The sequence below is a fragment of the Gorilla gorilla genome, chromosome 3, assembly GCF_029281585.2.
Source record: "Gorilla gorilla gorilla isolate KB3781 chromosome 3, NHGRI_mGorGor1-v2.1_pri, whole genome shotgun sequence".
Taxonomy (NCBI): domain Eukaryota; kingdom Metazoa; phylum Chordata; class Mammalia; order Primates; family Hominidae; genus Gorilla; species Gorilla gorilla.
In genome coordinates, this window is record NC_073227.2 from 204,504,351 (window position 1) to 204,524,890 (window position 20,540).

The window sequence follows — 20,540 nt, forward strand, 5'->3', positions numbered from 1 at the left end:
CCACACTGTGGAAGCGGACCCCAACGGGTTGCAGCTGCTGGCTCAGGCAGCCTGCTTTTAGTTTCTTATCTGGCCCCACCCACGTCCTGCTGATTGGTAGAGCGGAGTGGTCTGTTTTGACAGGGTGCTGATTGGTGCGTTTACAATCCCCGAGCTAGACACAAAGGTTCTCCACGTCCCCACCAGATTAGTTAGATACAGAGTGTCTACACAAAGTTTCTCCAGGACCCCACCAGAGTAGCTAGATACAGAGTGTGGATTGGTGCATTCACAAACCCTGAGCTAGACACAGGGTGCTGATTGGTGTGTTTACAAACCTTGAGCTAGATACAGAGTGCTGATTGGTGTATTTACAATCCCTGAGCTAGACATAAAGATTCTCCAGTACCCACCAGACTCAGGAGCCCAGCTGGCTTCACCCAGTGGATCCCGCACAGGGGCTGCAGGTGGAGCTGCCTGTCAGTCCCGGGTCCATGCGCCTGCAGCACTCCTCAGCCCTTGGGTGGTCGATGGGACTGGGCCCCGTGGAGCAGGGGGTGGAGCTTGTCAGGGAGGCTCAGGCCGCACAGGAGCCCATGGAGCGGGTGGGAGGCTCAGGCATGGTGGGCTGCAGGTCCCGAGCCCTGCCCCGCGGGAAGGCAGCTAAGACTCGGTGAGAAATCGAGCGCAGTGCCGGTGGGCTGGCACTGCTGGGGGACCCAGTACACCCTCCGCAGCCGCTGGCCCAGGTGCTAAGCCCCTAATTACCCGGGGCAGGCAGGGCCAAGCCCACGCCCACCCGGAACTCCAGCTGGCCCGCAAGCGCCGTGCGCAGCCCGGGTTCCCACTCGCCTCTCCCTCCACACCTCCCTGCAAGCTGAGGGAGCGGGCTCCGGCCTTGGCCAGCCCAGAAAGGAGCTCCCACAGTGTAGTGGTGGCCTGAAGGGCTCCTCGAGTGCCGCCAAAGTGGGAGCCCAGGCAGAGGAGGCGCCGAGAGCGAGCGAGGGCTGTGAGGACTGTCAGCACGCTGTCACCTCTCAATGCCTGTAATCCTAGCACTTTAGGAGGCCGGAGTAGGCGGATAACTTGAGGTCAGGAGTTCGACACCAGCCTGACCAACATGGTGAAACCCCGTCTCTACTAAAAATACAAAAGAATAGCGCCCCGGAAGAGCCTCGTCCTGGGCAGCGGTGGCGCGGCGGTCGCTGTGATACCCACGGGGCTGGGCGGCTGACCGCTGGGCTAGGAAAGGGCCTAGCGCCCCGAATCTTGGTGGCCGCTGCTGCAGCGCGGCCTGCGCCATGGCCACCTCCGCCGCCTCCTCCGAGCGTTTCAAGAAGCTGCAGGAAATCTTCCGCGGCCTCCATGAAGACCTACAAGGGGTGCCCGAGCGGCTGCTGGGGACGGTGGGGACCGAAGAGAATAAGTCGATCAGGGATTTTGATGAAAAGCAACAGGAAGCAAATGAAATGCTGGCAGGGATGGAGGAGGAGCTACGTTATGCACCCCTGTCTTTCCGTAACCCCATGATGTCTAAGCTTCGAAACTACCGGAAGGACCTTGCCAAACTCCATTGGGAGGTGAGAAGCACGCCTTTGACAGCCACACCAGGAGGGCGAGGAGACATGAAATATGGCATATATGCTGTAGAGAATGAGCATATGAATCGGCTACAGTCTCAAAGGGCAATGCTTTTGCAAGGTCCTGAAAGCCTGAACCGGGCCACCCAAAGTATTGAACGTTCTCATCAGATTGCCACGGAGACTGACCAGATTGGCTCAGAAACCATAGAAGAGCTGGGGGAACAACGAGACCATTTAGAACGCACCAAGAGTAGACTGGTAAACACAACTGAAAACTTGAGCAAAAGTCGAAAGATTCTCCGTTCAATGTCCAGAAAAGCGACAACCAACAAGCTGCTGCTTTCCATCATCATCTTACTGGAGCTCGCCGTCCTGGGAGGTCTGGTTTACTACAGATTCTTTCGCAACCATTGAACTTCTGTAGAGAAGGGTTTGTGGACCAGAACTTTTACCTTGTGAATGCATGATGTTAGGGATGTGGATGGAATAAGCATATTGCTGCTGAGGGCTAACAGTTCAGGCATGCACTGTGTAACCAGGCTGTGGGAGGAGGCAGGAAAGATGGAAAGCCACTTAAATGTGAAGGAACAGCAAGAAGACCAGTATGATATACCAAGGTAATAAATGCTGTTTATGACTTCTTTTAAAAAAATACAAAAACTAGCTGGGCAAGGTGGCACAGGCCTGTAAGCCCAACTACTTGGGAGGCTGAGGCAGGAGAATCACTTGAACCCAGGAGGTGGAGGTTGCAGTGAGCCGAGATCGCACCACTGCACTCGAGCCTAGGTGACAGAGCAAGACTCTGTTTCAGAATAAAAAATAAAAAAAAGACGCATGTAGCTATGCTAAGGTTTTTGCATGATGGTTTATTTGGAATATAACATATACAGACTCATTGCCTCTACTGAAATTTTGACAGGAAGGGTCCCAACTAACATCCTATAACATCCATAAACGCCTGCATATGCGCAGCAAATCTCTGGCTTCTTTTGGGAAGAAACTGGCTCTTCCTCTGGGAAGAGAAGCTGCGGGGGCCGAGGTCAGGGGCAGAACTATATTTATTTTATTGATATCCCTTTTTACTGTTTGCATGTGCTATGCGCACGTACTACTTTAAAAAAATTCAAATAAATTAAAGAGAAAAATATATAAATAAGGAGAAGATAACTTCTGCATAAATGGATATTAATATCATGCTCTTGGTTGGGACAATTTGTCATTGTAGAATTGTTCAGTCCTCCAAAGTTAATCTATAAATGTGGTGCAATACTAATAAAAATCCTATCAAGATTTTTTGCAAGAATTTGACAAATAAATGAATAAATAAACCTCTACACACTAGCTAATATAATCGAAAAAGAATTATCTATATTATTATTATATGTATAAGAATTATATAAAGAATTGAAAAAGAAAAGAGAAAAGAATTGCCTATCAATATAAAGACACAGTATCCAGCCAACAAAATTTTAAATTTCTGTATTTTGGGTAGTGGGCATAGAGAAAGAGCAAGGGAATGGAGAGAGTCAAGGCACAGAGCCAGGAATGGTACAGAACGGACTGTGGGCTAGGAGCGGTGGCTTACACCAATAATCCCAGCACTTTGGGAGGCCAAGGCAGGAGGATCGCTTGAGGTCAGGAGTTCGAGACCAGCCTTGCCAACATGGTGAAACCCTGTCTCTCCTAAAAATACAAAAATTAGCCGGGCATGGTGGCACGCGCCCGTAGTCCCAGCTGCTTGGGAAGCTGAGGCATGAAAATTGCTTAAACCTGGGAGGCGGAGATTGCAGTGAGCCGAGATCATGCCACTGCACTCCAGCTTGGGTGACAGAGCAAGACTCTGTTTGGAAAAAAAAAAAAAAAGAATGGAGTATGCACAATAGCTGAATCACCTGAGGGTGGCATGACAAATCCTAGGGGAAATGGTCATTTAGTGAAAATGGAAAAATGGCTTGCTTCATGGAAGAGAAAATAAATATGTCTCTACTATATACAACTTATAAAAAATAAACCTTAATTAGGTTAGAAGTGTGAAAGATAAAAACAATATATATATGTATTTATTTATATTTGTTTTGAGAGGGAGTCTTGCTCCGTCACCCAGGCTGGAGTGTGATGGTGCCATCTTGACTCACTGCAACCTCTGCCTCCCAGGCTCAAGCATTCTCATGAATCAGCCTCCCAAGTAGCTAGGATTACAGACACCCACCACCCCGCCCAGCTAATTTTTCTATTTTTAGTAGACAGCGTTTCACCATGTTGGCCAGGCTGGTCTCAAACTCCTGACCTCAAGTGATCTTCTGGTGAGATTGAGAATCTCTTTATGAAAATTCCTACTCATAGCCTTTGACTATTTTCCTTTAGGGTTTCCTGTTTTATCTTGCTGATTTTCAGAAGTTTTTTTTTTGTGACAGTCTCACTCTGTTGCCCAGGCTGGAGTGCAGCGGCGTGATCTCGGTTCACTGCAACCTCCGCCTCCCCGGTTCAAGCGATTCTCATGCATCAGCCTCCTGAGTAGCTGGGATTACAGGTGCCCGCCACCATGCAGGGCTAATTTTTGTATTTTTAGTAGAACGGGGTTTCACCATGTTGGCCAGGCTGCTGTCAAACTCCTGACCTCAGGTGATCCACCTGCCTCGGCCTCTCAAAGTGTTGGGATTACAGGCGTGAGCCACTGTGCTCGGCCTGCAGAAGTTCTTTGTAGCTATTTATCCCTTTATTGCTTTTATATGTTGTATTTCTTTCCAGTCTGTTACCTATGTGTTAACATGGTCTATTCTATCTTTCTTTGAACAAAACTATTTAATTTTGGTGTACTCCTATTCATTTATGAATTGAGGATCTTGTTTAAGAATCTTTTCCACTCTGATGTTTTAAAAATATTTTTCTTGTTTAAAAATTGGTTTTGGCTGGGCATGGTGGCTCACACCTGTAATCCCAGCACTGTGGGAGGCCAGAGCAGAAGCATCGCTTGAGCCCAGGAGTTTGAGACCAGCTTGGGCAACACAGTGAGACTTCATCTTTATTTAAAAAAAAAAAAAAAAAATTGGCCGGGCGGAGTGGCTCATGTCTGTAATCGTAGCATTTTGGGAAGTCGAGACGGGTGGATCACCTGAGGTCAGGAGTTCAAAACCAGCCTGGCCAATGTGGTGAAACCCCATCCCTACTAAAAATACAAAAGTTAGCTGGGCTTGGTGGTGGGCGCCTGTAATTCCAGCTACTTGGAAGGATGAGGCAGGAGAATCACTTGAACCTGGGAGGCAGAGGTTGCAGAGAGCCGCGATCATGCCATTGCACTCCAGCCTGGATGACAAGAGTGAAACTCCATCTCAAAAAAATTAAAAATAAAAATAAAAATAAAAATGAAAGATCCTTTTAGGCCACGCACAGTGGTTCATGCCTGTAATCCCAGCAATCTGGGAGGCCAAGGCAGGAAGATCACTTGAACCCAGGAGTTTGAGACCAGCCTGGGCAACATAGGGGGACATCATCTGTATCAAAAATAGAGGTTAGTCTAGTGTGGAGGCACACATCTGTGGTCCCAGCTACCCAGGAGGCTGAGGCAGGAAGATGGTTTGAGCCTGGGAGGTCGAGGCTGCAGTGAGCTGTGATCAGACCACTGCACTACAGCCTGGGCGACAGAGTGAGACGCTGTCTCAAAAAAAAAAAAATTTTTTTTTAATTTGTACAGGATAATGGAAGGACTTTTATTGGAAAACAGAAGACCTGGCTCCACTATTCAGTAGCTATCTGACCTCCATGTTAGAATCTGGCCTCTGTAAGCCTATTTCTTCATCTGTGAAAAGCCGCCTACCTCGGTGTCAGTGTAAAGAACAAACCAAAAATACTCAGTGAAATGTAGTGTTATAAACAAAAATCTAAAGATTTATTAAACCTCTTCTTTTGATGTGAAATAGCAGCTCTCCTAATCATTTTCTTAAATGGATTTATAAAACTCAGTTCACACAAAACTTTAAAGGGAAATGTGCTATTTAAGAAAAAAATCTATTTCTTGGTCAGTTACTTTCAAACAACGTAGGAGGTGGAATGTGTATATTAGAAGATTCTGGGGAATTTAAAGATACTAAGGAATGACAGTTGGCTATGAGCCAGCCTTTATTTGCTCTTTAGAATAAACTCAGTACTTCCCTCAGAGAGAAATGTTCATCGTTTCAGGACAAGTGTTATTTATCACATTACAAAGAAACTCGAATATGTAAAATTTTTAATGTATGTTACATTATTTTAACCAGCAAAAAAAAAGTATGGAAATCTAACTTTGCACATAAAAATGATTCAATTATCAAAAAAGGACATCCTATTTCAAATTCACCATAAACATTTTTGGCTGGGCGCAGTGGCTCACGCCTGTAATCCCAGCACTTTGAGAGGCTGAGGCAGGCGGATCACGAGGTCAGGAGATCGAGACCATCGTGGCTAACACGGTGAAACCCCGTCTCTACTAAAAATACAAATAAATTAATAAATACATAAATAAACAAACAAACAAATAAACAAAATTAGCCAGGTGTGGTGGCAGGCACCTGCAGTACCAGCTACTCGGGAGGCTGAGGCAGGAGAATGCATGAATCCAGGAGGCGAAGCTTGCAATGAGCTGAGATCACGCCACTGCACTCCAGCCTGGGCAACAGAGCAAGACTCCATCTCAAAAAAAAAAAATTATAGTTCATTCTTCTGCAGGTGTTGAGTGCAGTTAGGTGAGTTAGGTCAAGGTGACTGATGGTTTTGTTCAGCTCTTATGTCTTTACTGATTTTTTAAACATGTTCTATCAATTCCTGAAGAAGAGGTGTTTAATTCTGTCAAATATTGCTTCATGTATTTTGAAGTGCTGTTAAGTACATACCCACTTACAATTATCTTTCTAATGTAGTGACTGTTTTATTATGAAATGTCCAGACTGGGCACGGTGGCTCATGCCTGTAATCCCAGCACTTTGGGAGATGGAGGTGGGCAGATCACCTGAGGTCAGGAATTCACAACCAGCCTGGCCAACATGGCGAAACCCTGTCTCTACTAAAAACACAAAAATCAGCCAGATATAGTGGCAGATGCCTGTAATCCCAGCTACTCAGGTGGCTGAGGCAGGAGAATTGCTAGAACCCGGGAGGCGGAGGCTGCAGCGAGCTGAGATCACACCACTGCACTCCAGCCTTGGCGACAGAGCGAGACTCTATCTCAAAAAAAATAAGTCCCTCTTTTCCCTGATAATTCTCTTTGTCTGGAAATCTACATTATGTGATAAATAGCCACTCCAACCTTCTTATGCTTATATTTTGTGCCTATCGTTTTCCATCCATTTACTCTCAACCTGTTTTTATATTTAAATATCATCGATAGACAGCATATAATTGCCTTACTTTTTAATGCATTCTGACAATCCTTGCATTTTAATTGGAGTTTTTAGTTTATTCAAATGTAATTATTGCTATGGACGAATTTAGCAAAACCTCTCTGAGTTGCTTTTTTGTGGTTGCCCAAGGGATGACAATAACCAACCTTAACTTTTCATAGTGTTTTTAAAGTTAATATTGTGCCACATCACATAAAAATACAAGCCCCTTGCACTCTACCTGTACTTTAAGCTGTAGCTGTCAAATGCATCACATTTCCATGTTATAAATTTCATTACAGGGTTTGTTATAATTTTTGCTTTGAACAGTCACGTATTTTAAAGAAATTATGAGGAAAAGGAATCTTTTATATTTACCCACATATTTACCTTTCTGAGCCTCTTCCTTCCTTCCTGAACATTCAGGTTTCCATCTGGTATTATTTCCCTTCTGTCTAAAGAACTTCATTTAGCATTTCTTGTAGCACAGGTCTGCTAGTGACAGATTCTATGTTTTAAGTAAAAATGTATTTAATTTGCCCTCATTATTGCATGATATTTTCATTTCATCTGTAAGATTATTTCCAGATAAAGGGTTGATTTTTTTTTTCAGAACTTTAAATATGTCATTTCACTTGATTCTGATGAGTAGTCAATGGCATTTCAAATCTTTGTTCCCCTCATAAAATGTCATTTTCCTTTGGTTACTCTAAAGATATTCTTTTTATTTTTTCCTTTTCAATGGTTTGGCTCTGTTTTGTTTTTGTTTGTTTTTTGTTTTTGTTTCTGAGATGAAGTCTTGCTATGTTGTCCAGGCTGGTCTCAAACTCCTGGGCTCAAGTGATCCTCCCACTTCAGCCTCCTGAGTAGCTGGGACTACAGGTGCACGCCACTGTACCCAGCCTCATTTTTGAAATTTAAATACAAAAAGTGAGCACTGGCTTTTTAAAAACATACACACAGGCCGGGCATGGTGGCTCACACCTGTAATCCGAGCACTTTGGGAGGCAGAGGTGGGTGAATCACCTGAGGCCAGGAGTTTGAGGCCAGCCTGGCCAACATGGCAAAACCCCATCTCTACTAAAAATACAAAAAATTAGCTGAGCATGGTGGTGGGTGCCTGTAATCCCAATTACTTGGGAGTCTGAGGCAGGAGAACTGCTTGAACCTGGGAGGTGGGGGTTGCAGTGAGCCGAGATTGCGCCACTGTACTCCAGCTGGGCGAGGGAGCGAGACTCTGTCTCAAAAAACAAATAAAACATACGTACAAGTCTAACAGCCAAAATGCACAGAGGAAATGATTTCCTACTCTGTCCTCCAAGGTTCCCATTCTGTGGCTTAATTTGCTGCTGGCCTTCCTCCTTTACAACATACATAGAAATCCACAGCATCCACTTTACACTACGGCTGTAATGCGTTTTGTCTGCTTCATGCCATGTGCACATCCTTCCTCATTCTGATTGATGGTCAAGGATACATCCCTCCACTAGCATCAGTTCCTGCCCTACAATGGGATAGCGAGGAGATCAACCAGTTAGGAAAAATCTAGTAAAAGGGGTAGGGTGGCTAGAGATGGAGTAGCCCTCTGCACTGATGTACTGTGGTATCTGAGTGAGGAGAGAAAAAATGGGGCAGAAAAGCATGGAGGGCACAGTTGAAAGTTGGGAGTCTCTCTGTGAAACGCTGTGAGGAGGATTCTTCTGACCTGCTTTAGATAGATCAATGTGCCAAAGTAAAGAAAAAAAATCTGGCCGGGCATGGTGGCTCATGCGCGTAATCCCAGCACTTTGGGAGGCCGAGGTGGGTGGATCATGAGGTCAGGAAATCGAGACCATCTTGGCTAACACGGTGACACCCCGTCTCTACTAAAAATACAAAAAAATTAGCCGGGCGTGGTGGCGGGTGCCTGTAGTCCCAGCTACTCGGGAGGCTGAGGCAGGAGAATGGCGTGAACCTGGGAGGCGGAGCTTGCAGTGAGCCGAGATTGTGCCACTGCACTCCAGCCTGGGTGACAGAGAGAGACTCCGTCTCAAAAAAAAAAAAAAAAAAAAGAAAAAAGAAAAAAAGTCCAAATAATCAGCAGTCTAGAGACTTGAATTTCAAACTTCTCCCACCAGGATGGCTCATATATGGCAGTAACAATCTAGATCTCTCCAGGAGTGAAGGGAGAGCCTGTGGCAGGCCCCGTGGTAGGCCCTAGAAAGTATCCGCTGCTGCTTCTAGTTGCTGCTGTTGTTCCACTTGTGACTTTGTCTCCAAGACAACAGAACAGCCAGGAGTATAAAGAAAGTGGTTGCAATCCACAAGGCTGTTCTGGAAAATCCGCATATCTTTTGAGCCATGAAGAGGGAGATATCAGAAATGGATCCAGCTACAGACCAGAGTTCTTTGGGAGCATCTCCATTTGGCGCCATTGTCATGATGGGTCTCATTTAGCTCCTTGTGGCTCCTATTCCACCCCCTCCTCAGTCTCCTCTATGTTGCCTTTTGGGCGCAATTTGGGGACAGGGGTACCCCCGTGCCATGGCAGCAGCAAATAATGGGCATCCATTTTCTCTTTCCTTTCTGGAACCCTATACACGTTAGATCTTTTTGTATTGTCCTGTCTCTTAGGCACCATTCCTTATTTTATTTTTCTCTCTGATCTTCAGATTGAATTAATTTCTATTGCTTTACCTTCAAATTCACAGATACTTTCTTCCGTTATTTCTATTCTGATCTTTTTTTTCTTTTGAGACAGAGTTTCCTCTTGTTGCCCAGGCTTGAGTGCAATGGAGTGATCTCTGCTCACTGCAACCTCCACCTCCTAGGCTCAAGCGATTCTCCTGCCTCAGCCTCCTGAGTGGCTGGGATTATAGGTATGCGCCACCACACCCAGCTAATTTTGTATTTTTAGTAGAGACGGGGTTTCTCCATGTTGGTAAGTCTTGTCTCAAACTCCCAACCTCAGGTGATCGACCTGCCTCCACCTCCCAAAGTGCTGGGATTACAGATGTGAGCCACCACACCTGGCCTCTATTCTGATCTTAAGGCTATCCAGCAAAAATTTCATTTTAAATATTACATTTTCAATGTTAGCATTAACCTTTGGTTCTTTTTTATGGTTTTTCTCTTCTGTGATTTCCTATCTTTTCATTCATTATGAGTATATTTTCCTCTAAATCCTTGGGCATAGTTTTGACAGCTGCTCTAAAATTTTTGTCTCTAATTCCAACATCTGGTTCATCCTGGGATAACTGATCAACTTTGAGTCACATTTTCTTATTTTTTCGTATGCCTAGTAATTTTAGATTCTATCCTGGACACCTGGATGAACGCAAACTTCTCAGTTCAGTTATTTAAGGCTTATATGGGCTGCTTGGAGTCTGCTGTGCACATGTGTAGTTTAGGTTCGGCAAGAAATTTGGGCATTTTCTATATAGTCTTTAAGGCTCCTCCTTTGTGCATCTCTCTTTTCTGTGATTTCTCCTCTACTTCGCATTGCTGTGTGTTTGCATCCCTCCTCCTCGCCTCTTTGGTGAGGGAGGGATTTCTACTGTAAGGTTATGGGAATAGGCTAAACACATCTGTGTACACAGATGAGACTGACAGCAGTGTACTAGTCACATATACTCACAGCCTAGCAGAGGAGAACACCCACTCCACACAGGGCCAGGTGGGGCCTGCACTTGGAAACAGAGACCAACCACGGGTGCAGGCTTTGTAGTATCAAGAGGATGAGGTCGCTCCTGGTTCCTGAGGGAGGACGTGACTGGTGTGGATGAATAATTCCATAAGCTGTCAGGGAACTAAAACCTGTGACTCAGGAATAAGCAGGAAATGTGCCTGATCCTTGAGCTAAGGAGCGGAGTGTGGACAGGAACTTGTAGTTAGGCCATTCAAGGGCCTCCTGATTTTACCAGATATCAAGGCAATACATGGTATTAACTTTAGACCATACACCACCTGTGGTTGTCCTGGACTCCAACCTCTGGCTCTTCAAGCCAGTAAGTCTGCAAGTTTGAAAGTTATAGTCATTCCACATGGTACTGATGAGGGCCTGCCCCCAGGCTAAATGACATTCTTTTATGATGAAACTCATGAACTGCTATTTCCTTCTTCCAAGTGTAGACTCCCATCCAGAATTTGCCTTCTTTTTCTTGCTCTCCAGTGCCTTTTGGTAGATTTTTAAATTCTGTTCAGAATGTATAGCTGTTATTTGCAGGAACACTGATCTGACAGGAGCTATCTGGCCATTACAGGAAGCAGAACCTTCAAAGTTCCTTCTTAATCTGGGCTGCTTAGAGTCTGCCCTGCACATGTGTAGTTCAGGTAAACTGCTTTGGACAAGAGCAGCTTAACCACACAACTGAAGGAATTATCAGGTGTGACTAATTATAACAGGACTTGGCATGGAGTCTCTGGGATAATAACACATGAGAACATTATCCCACAGCTGAAATCCGTAACTGGAGGGCTCATAAAAAATTGTTGCATAAAACACTTAAATTTTGATTTAGTACAAATTTAGATTCCGTACAAATAATTAATCAAACTTGAGTTGAGCTTGGAATATATCAGATAAAATTCAAGAAAAAAGTTTTTTGTTTTACAGTTTTTACATACTGCTAAAGTACATATGGGGGAAAATTATGGCTATCATTTGATAATGCAGTCCTATATCTCTTCTTAAATACCTACCATCTTTCATTAGCCTTGCTTGACTTTTACCAATTTTCATCTCTCTTTAATTCTGCCGTCATTGCCAATTTGCTTTTATTTATACTTATGCTTATAAGCATTTCCCTAACATGTGTCATGTCCCTATAAAGACTATAAATGTCTCATGGACAAAGACCAAAGCCTTGATTTCATTTAAACCTCGACACTGCAGATACTCACATATGTTGATTATTCTTTTTCAGTGAATCCTATCAAGACTCAGATGGACAAATTGGGCTTTAAAAAAAATCTCTTCAGTACTAGGTATATGGTTGTTTCCTTTGGTGATCCCAGAAGGCCTCACAAGACTCAATAGCAGGTTATATATTAATACGTGGCTAAGATTAATGACAGCAAAGGATACAGAGCAAAAGCAACAGGAAAAGATGTATCAGTGGAGTCCAGAGAGGTCCAACATAAGATTCTGTTGTCCTTTGTCTGCAGCTACACAGGAATTCCGTCTCTCTCTCAGCAAACTATAGACACGTGTGGAATGTCTCTGCCCACAGAATCCCACTTGAGTCTCAGGGTCTAAGGCTTTTGTGGGAGGCTGTTCATGTACGCATACTCTGCTATGGAATTGGCTATGGCAACCAAAACTCAGGGGCCCAATAATAAAACCAGGTGCCTATTTATCAATCTTGGTGTTTGTGCAACGCAACCTGGCGAGCCAATATGGAATGGTCCAATGCTCCAGGTGTATACAACAAAATCATCATCACTAACATAAAGAACACTCCAAGGATTGCAATCCAGGGGTTGGCCAAGGTCAAAGATGGTTCCCCTGGAGACATGCAAGGGGTAAGCATCCAGAACTGCTACAGTAACTCTTTTCCTCACAAGGCCCTGCGCATCCTTGCTTATCACCTAGTACTAATTCCTGGCTTACTAATAGGAATAATACAAAGCTAATTAAGTCTGGGCATGTGAGAAGATATTTAAACCTATTTTATTGCTAAATCATTCCCTCTAGTCTCTCTACCCTACCCAACATATTCTAGCCTCCAATTTCTATCCTGGTAGATAACATTACATTTGCATTTTGTTATTCCAGAAGGTGCATAAAGTTCTTTGTTTTTTTCTTCTCTTTTCTTTTTTTTGGATGGAGTCTTGCTCTGTCGCCAGGCTGGAGGGAAATGGCATGATCTCCGCTTACTGCAACCTCCGCCTCCCGAGTTCAAGCGACTCCCCTGCCTCAGCCTTTATGAACAGGCAACATGTAGGCAGCAGTAGTTTATGCTGCTTAGAAGAGGAGGCCTAAGAAGGATAGAACTCAAAGTTGTAAAATCTACAGGGTTCATATCCTTGTATGATTTACATTTGTATCATTTCCCCCACACACCTGCGTTACCTCCTGGATTTTCTATTTCATACAGCCTTAACAAGATCTACCTGTGGCCCAAGCCAAAACTCTAGATGATACCTCTTCTCTCCCATCCTCTAAATACAGACACTAAACCCAATTGATATTAGCTCTTAAAGACGCCCTGATCTATTTCCTTCTTTCCATATGACATCACTTTCCTCTTAACTGCTCCTTTCTCTTGCTTCTCTCCCCCTCTCCCCCAGGCTATTATTCATGTCAGCAGGGTTCTCCCTCCCATTCTTTCCTAGAAAGCCAATGCACCACACACTGAAGAATAATTTTCTGAAAAAGATGTCTTACGTAATGAGGTATTATTACCACTTATCTCTATTTTCGATTGTTTCCTGTATGTCATAGATCTACTAATATCTATTTTACTGGAAAACAAATTAATCATATCTCAAATTGAAAAAATATGTCCTTAGGATAGAATCAATTGCTTGGAGTTCTCTGAGCCAAAGTGCAACAGAAATAATAAGAGCTGCTTCCTGTGCCTCATCCTCTCTTTGCTTTACGACATCTGGAGTCTTCTCCCAATCTTTCTTTCTCAACTGCTATGTTCAGATTCCTCTTCATTAAATATTTCTGCCAGATTTCATTCCTACAGAAAAGCCCACAGTCAGAAAAGGATTCCTTGGCTAGTTAATATTTCATAGGTCCCTTCCGAGGGTGTAGGCAGATGTTATAGACGGTGTTAACATATAACATCAATTTAAATTTGAATTTTAAAACATCTGATTCATAAAAGTGATAAGAATTGTTCCATCTGAACCTAAAATACTCAAGTGAGATCCTGCAAAAATTGTTAAAGCTCTTAGCAGCAAGTTGAGGGCTATACTGAATGAGAAGAGGGTTACCTACAACTTCTCTTAAACTGCTAAAAATTTTTCACAAAAAATGTGTTTCTAAGCCAAAACTGCCTAGATTAATTCCTAAAGTGAGAAGTCTTCAGAGGCTTCAAATTTACCAACTGTGGTACTTCTTCGCTTTAATTTGTGTAATAATTTATGTGTTATTACAATGCTGGTATACAAAGATCAGACATGACTAATAAGTAAAAAAAATTATCATAAAAGTGAACTAAATCCAAATATTTGGTGTATCTACTTATCTACTCTTTTCCTGGTACATAATATTACATTTGCATTTTGTTATTCCAGAAAGTGCATAAAGTTCTTTGTTTCTTTTCTTTTTTTTTGAGACGGAGTCTCGCTCTGTCACCAGGCTGGAGTGCAATGGCGCGATCTTGGCTCACTGCAACCTCTGCCTCCTGGGTTCAAGCGATTCCCCTGCCTCAGCCTTCCAAATAGCTGGGACTACAGGCACGCGCACATCACGCAATTTTTTGTATTTTTTTTAGTAGAGATGGGGTTTCACCATGTTGGCCAGGATGGTCTCGATCTCCTGACCTCGTGATCCACCCGCCTTGGCCTCCCAAAGTGCTGGGATTACAGGCATGAGCCACCGCACCCACCCAGTTCTTTGTTTCTTTTATATTTTAGATGAAGCATAAATTTTTGTTAAAATAATACATATACCAAAAAAAGAAAAACAAATGTGCAAAAGGATAAATGAAGCCTCTAGATATTGCCGGACTATTTTTTCAGAGATATTTAATCTGAATACAAAGTTAACATTGTTTAGGATATCCTAAATGTAATATCATATAAGGAAGTCACGTGGCTTTTTGAAGTTATTTTTTAATCAACATACCAATTATCAAGTCAAAGACTAGGTTAGATACGCTATTGCTCTAACCCTGTATTACAACTATATATACACACACACACACATACACACATATATATGCACACACATACACACGCACTTTTTTTTTTTTTTTTTTGAGACAGTCTCTCACTCTGTCGCCCAGGCTGGAATGCAGTGGCGCGATCTCAGCTCACTGCAAGCTCTGCCTTGTGGGCTCAAGCAATTCTCCTGCCTTAGCCTCCTGAGTAGCTGGGATTATAGGTGCCTGCCACTGCACCCAGCCAATTTTTGTATTTTAGTAGAGGTGAGGTTTCATCATGTTGGCCAGTCTGGTCTCAAACTCCTGACCTCAAGTGATCTGCCTGCCTTGGCCTCCCAAAGTGCTGGGATTACAGGTGTGAGCCACTGCACCTGGCCAGCAACTATATTTTTTGTTATTAAAAAAAAGTATCACAAATAGTCTCTATAAATAAAATTTGTATATCTCAGTCCCTAAATTTTAATTTTAATGTTCTACCATCATCAGTAATGGCTCAAATAGTCATTTCTTTCTCTGATTCTTCTATTTCCCCCTTAATATATAGCTTTTTAGCTTCTAATACTTCCCATATAATTTTCCCCCATATATTTTATATCTTTGTTTTTAATCTAATTTTCGTACTTACTTTAGCCAGATACCAGAAGAAAACATGTGTTCTGTCACTTCAGGCACTTTTTCGAAGTCTTTTCCCTGAAGATATCATTTCTGTGATGAAAAGATGTTGTACTAAAATATCTGCAATATATAGTTAGAACAAGAAAATGAAAGTACATCTAGACTGCAGTTAATGAACACTACCTATGTTTTCTCAAGGTAACAACAGAGAAAAATAAATAAAATAAGGTAAATTATTTGTATTAAATGAATATTTTCATTTTCAAAATTTCGGTCTCATTTTACAGAACTGGCACATTTAAAATTACCTGATTTAGCAAAATAAGATCTAAACACAATTTTCCAGAAATATATGTATTGTGTAAAGTGAGATATACTGGTTTCATGTATAAAACAGTCAGAGAATGTCAATTTATGGAAATAAATAATTTTTAAATATCTGTTACCCTTGCTGGGCATGGTGGCTCATGCCTATAATCCCAGCACTTTGGGAGGCTGAGGTGGGCAGATCATGAGGTCAAGAGATCGAGACCATCCTGCCCAACATGGTGAAAACCCATCTCTACTAAAAAAGGCAAAAATTAGCTGGGTGTGGTGGCGTGCGCCTGTAGTCCCAGCAACTTGGAAAGCTGAGGCAGGAGTGTTGCTTCAACCCAGGAGGCAGAGGTTGCAGTGAGCTGAGATCACACTACTGCACTCCACCCTGGTGACAGAGCGAGACTCGTCTCAAAAAAAAAAGAAAAAAAATCTGTTACCCATGAAAGATAATCAATACCTATCAAATATTGGATTAAATTAACCATGCTAAGAGCAATTAATGTAACAATAGCTCCAATAAGACCTCATTAAATAATCAAGTACTTCAAATAAACAATAGATTTAGCAAAAAGCACCTAGCCGACAGCATTAGTTTCATTTTTAAAAGACTATTCTTTAGCTAGTGCTGAAAGCATAAGGCATTGATCCTTTAAAATAAGAATAAAGGATACACAGTTTCTAGTACTTTTGACTGGGTGGTTACTTGAAACATTATTCTCCAGGAAATTCTAATTTTCCTTCAGAGATGTTAAATTTGCTGCGAGACTTCACAGAAAAATATTTTATGATATCCGAGTTCTTAATTTTTTCCCATGGGCCTGCTTCTCCCCTCAATAATTGTCAGCCAGAAAAAAGATAATTATTTGTTTAACTCTTAAACTTTTAGGTATATACTTATTTTATGGATTGTTATATGACACTGGGCAAGCTAACTTCTCTGGGTCCCAATACTATCACCTGTAAAAAAAGCTGGTCTGTAGGTGATCTGTAATAGTGATCTCCATCCTCTTCCCCATCCTTACATGGATGATGGTTAGGATAAACTACCATCAGCAGCACTGGCTCCTCCAGCTACCCAGTTGAGCTGCCTGTTGCCTGCTCTTCCTTCCTTTGGAGAAATCGTTGATCTAAGATAACTTCAGCATTAAAAAATTACGAGTCTAGAGTGATCATGAGATTGAAAACAACTATCTGAAATCATGCAACCTTGAGATGCATTTTCTTTTTGAGACAGGGTCTCGCTCTGTTGCCCAGGCCGGAGTGCAGTGGTACGATCCTAGCTCACTGCAGCCTCAAACTCATGGGCTCAAGGGATCCTCCTGCCTCAGCCTCCCAAGTAGCTGATACTATAGGTACACACCACTGCACCCGGCTAATTTTTTAATTTTTTGCAGAGACAGGATCTCTCTGCTACTTAAGCTGTTCTCACGTTCCTGTTCTCAAGTGATCCTCCTACCTTGGCCACCCAGAGTCTGGGGTTACAGGTGAACCACAAGGCCGGCCTTTTTTTTTTTTTTTAAATAAAAACATCTTTTTTGTAAGGTTCTTAGTAAAAATAATTATAATAATAATACATATAAAGGAAGGGTGATGGCTGTGCCACCACAACTTTCAATATATTCCCTTCCTGCCACTCACTTCCATTTGATGAAATCAATAGGAAAATTGCTGTACAACAAAGAGTAGCATCTGACAGGCACTGTGCCAACCTTTACCTCACACTTTCAAAGACCGGAAGAGTTCAAGGCTTTAGTTTACACATGGTTTGGCTACTCTCAGACGCTAGGCAATTGTTGGGTTTCCTGATTACCTGCAAAAACATTTTTGGGTAACAGCTCATTGAGAAAAAGGGATATCTACAAAGACAGAATATGTCATTTTTACGGACCTAGCTATTATGTTATTTGTATAAGTTGAATAATTTATATGTACTATATCAACTATTAAATTTTGGACAAATTTTTAGGCTTTGCCAGCAAAATTAGACCAAAATTTCAATTTTGAACAGAGTATAAATCTCTCTTCTCTAAATTAAAAACCCTTTCCCCTGCTTTTAGAAAACATAATTGCATAATTCAAACTCCTTCAATACTGTGACCTAGTTCCCCCTCTTGATGTTATAACGGGCTCATGTAACTATGGTAACTAGCCAGGGAAAATTGAATGTTTTTCTGGTCAGCAATATGCAAAGTATACCATATGTGCTATCTTTTCTCTTTGGGATGGCTAAGGGGATATTACGTTTGCCTTTTTTCTTGGTTATGAAAATATGAGATCTTATTATACCGAATTTCCTCTTCACTACAATCCCAGTCATTCACACGGTCCCTTCGTTAAAACGTTTTAGGATCATATTTTGCTTTTAGTAGTCATCCTAAATGCTGAATAGTACTATAATCTAAAGCAGTAGGATTGACTGTATACACCAGTTAAATCTGTGCAGTCTAACACATAAACTCCACGTACAGGGTGATATTGGTCAGATTTCTAATATTCCTTCTACAGAATCTGATATTTTCTTAACTTTGTCCTTTTTTTTTTTTTAATGAGATAGAGTTTTGCTCTTGCTGCCCAGGCTGGAGTGCAATGGCGCCATCTCGGCTCACTGCAATCTCTGCCTCCCGGGTTCAAGCGATCCTCCTGTCTCAGCCTCTGAGTAGCTGGGATTACAGGCACATGCCACCACGCCCGGCTAATTTTTGTATTTTTAGTAGAGATGGGGTTTCATCATATTGGTCAGGCTGGTCTCGAACTCCTGGCCTCAGGTGATCTGCCCACCTCGTGGCAAAGTGCTGGGATTACAGGCATGAGCCACCACACCTGGCCTAACTTTGTACTTCAATCCCAGCCAAAGTGTCTTCTTAAAGCAAAAGAACTGCTAAAATGGAATTACATCTTGGAGTATATTTAGATATTGAGAAGAGTTATCTCCAGTTTGTAGTGACTTTTATATATCTTTTTATTTCTATTTAAATTTTTTCTACAATAGTGTGTGTTACTTATGTAATAAAGTAATAAAAAATGCTTTAAAACTGAGTTCAGTGGAGACGCACACTGTTAGGTTTTTTTTTTTTTTTTTTTTCTTTGAGACGGAGTCTCGCTTTGTCGCCCAGGCTGGAGTGCAGTGGCATGATCTCCGCTCACTGCAACCTCCGCCTCCCGGGTTCATGCCATTCTCCTGCCTCAGCCTCTCCAGTAGCTGGGACTACAGGCGCCCGCCACTATGCCCAGCTGATTTTTTGCATTTTTAGTAGAGACGGGGTTTCACCGTGTTAGCCAGGGTGGTCTTGATCTCCTGACCTCGTGATCCGCCCGCCTTGGCCTCCCAAAGTGCTGGGATTACAGGACTATTAGGTTTTTCTTTAGTTGCTTTTTGTACTAATGAATTGATTTAAAGTTTTAGGGTTTTTCACTATAATTTAAGATGCTTCACTGGACCTTCTAGAACAAATTACACTCTAACACAGCCTCCTAGATTATTAAGGATTTATTTATTTGCATCAGGTACAATTACATTTGTTACAACATGCTATCAATTGGTGACTTTTTCATATGAGGATTTCTTCTTGAATTTCTCCATATTTAAAGCAGTGATTTTAAACTACTTAAATATCTTCCTCAGAAAAACATTGCTCTCTGCTTCACTGAATTAAACAGGGAATTAACTGCCTCTTACTGGTTTGGAAAAGACCTCATTAACCAAATAAAATGCATGGGATTTGCTGGATCCTGTTAAACCAAATGTGAAAGATTTACTGAGACAATAGGAAAATTTGAATTGTGTAGTTATTAAATGATAGTAAGAAAATTTGGGGAGGCAGAATACATGGTATTACGGATATGCTTAAAAAACTGTTATCTTGGCCAGGCATGGTGGCTCATGCCTGTAATCCCAGCACTTTGGGAGGCCAAGGCGGGAGGATCACTGGAGGTCAGGAGTTCCACACCAGCTTTAACCAACATGGTGAAACCCCCTCTCTACTAAAAATACAAAAATTAGCTGGGCATGGTGGCACATGCCTGTTAATCTCAGCTACTTGGGAGGCTGAAGCAGGAGAATCGCTTGAACCTGGGAGGCGGAGGTTGCAAAGAGCCAAGATCGCCCCATTGCACTCCAGCCTGGGCGACAAAAGCAAGTCTCAGTCTCAAAAACAAACAAACAAAAAACAACTGTTATATTTTACCTATTCATATTATTCATATTTAAAGTATTTACAGATAAAATGATAAAAATCCAGCAAGAGTGAGGGAATGTGAAGGGCTATAGATTAAATAATCTTAGCCATATGTTGCTAAATGTTGAAGCTGGGTAAACGGTATATAAGGATTTATTGTAGTATTACTTTTGCCTTTGAAAATTTCCATAAAAGTTTAAAAATATTAAAAAGTAGAAAAAACAAAAGGATTTCATTTATTTGATCTGACTCAAACAGAAGCTGAGTTTTCTCAGCAGGCATCTTTAGGAATCTTTCACCATTACTTGCCAGTTTGTTTTCAACCAGTTTGAAGTTGTTGCTCTCCCCAAGAGACAGGTATGGAGGCATACACATTTCCTGCCAGGGACCTCTTAAAGTCACTGACTTAGAAATTTAAGGTAATCTCAGACTAATTTGGGGAGATCAGTTACTTATCTTTTTTTAGGGTTGCTTTATGGTAGATAATACACTGTAGAGCAAATAAATGCCTTTTTGCTTTATTCACAGGATTAAATACCATAAATTAATTTCTAGTTGCTGAGAACGGGAGATTTTAAATTTTGCATTTAGAAGACAAGAAATTCAGTCTGAAGAGGCCCCATATTTCCAGTTAAGTGACCACTCAGAAGGGAAGGACAGCGCTCAATAACCAAGGTCAAGAGTTGGGTTTAGGGTTTGTGG

General features: G+C 42.1%; 2 protein-coding genes across 2 annotated transcripts in view; both read left to right on the forward strand.

The window, feature by feature from the left end:
* Window positions 1-20,540, forward strand: part of CDKN2AIP (CDKN2A interacting protein) — a 58,942-nt gene extending 38,402 nt beyond the window's left edge. Inside the window, exon 4 of the mRNA XM_063705661.1 lies at window positions 20,367-20,540. Within this exon, the coding sequence (XP_063561731.1) occupies window positions 20,367-20,372 (6 nt within the window). The 3' untranslated portion in view covers window positions 20,373-20,540. The remainder of the gene's footprint in view (window positions 1-20,366) is intronic.
* Window positions 226-2,895, forward strand: LOC115934326 (vesicle transport through interaction with t-SNAREs homolog 1B-like). The gene has a single exon (XM_055384864.2). It carries the CDS (start codon window positions 1,281-1,283, stop codon window positions 1,974-1,976), a length of 696 nt encoding a protein of 231 aa, XP_055240839.2. The 5' UTR covers window positions 226-1,280; the 3' UTR covers window positions 1,977-2,895.

What these genes read in the sequence shown, in the direction of transcription:
- LOC115934326 (XM_055384864.2), top strand. Translation starts at nt 1,281, where the DNA reads ATGGCCACCTCCGCCGCCTCCTCCGAGCGTTTCAAGAAGCTGCAGGAA.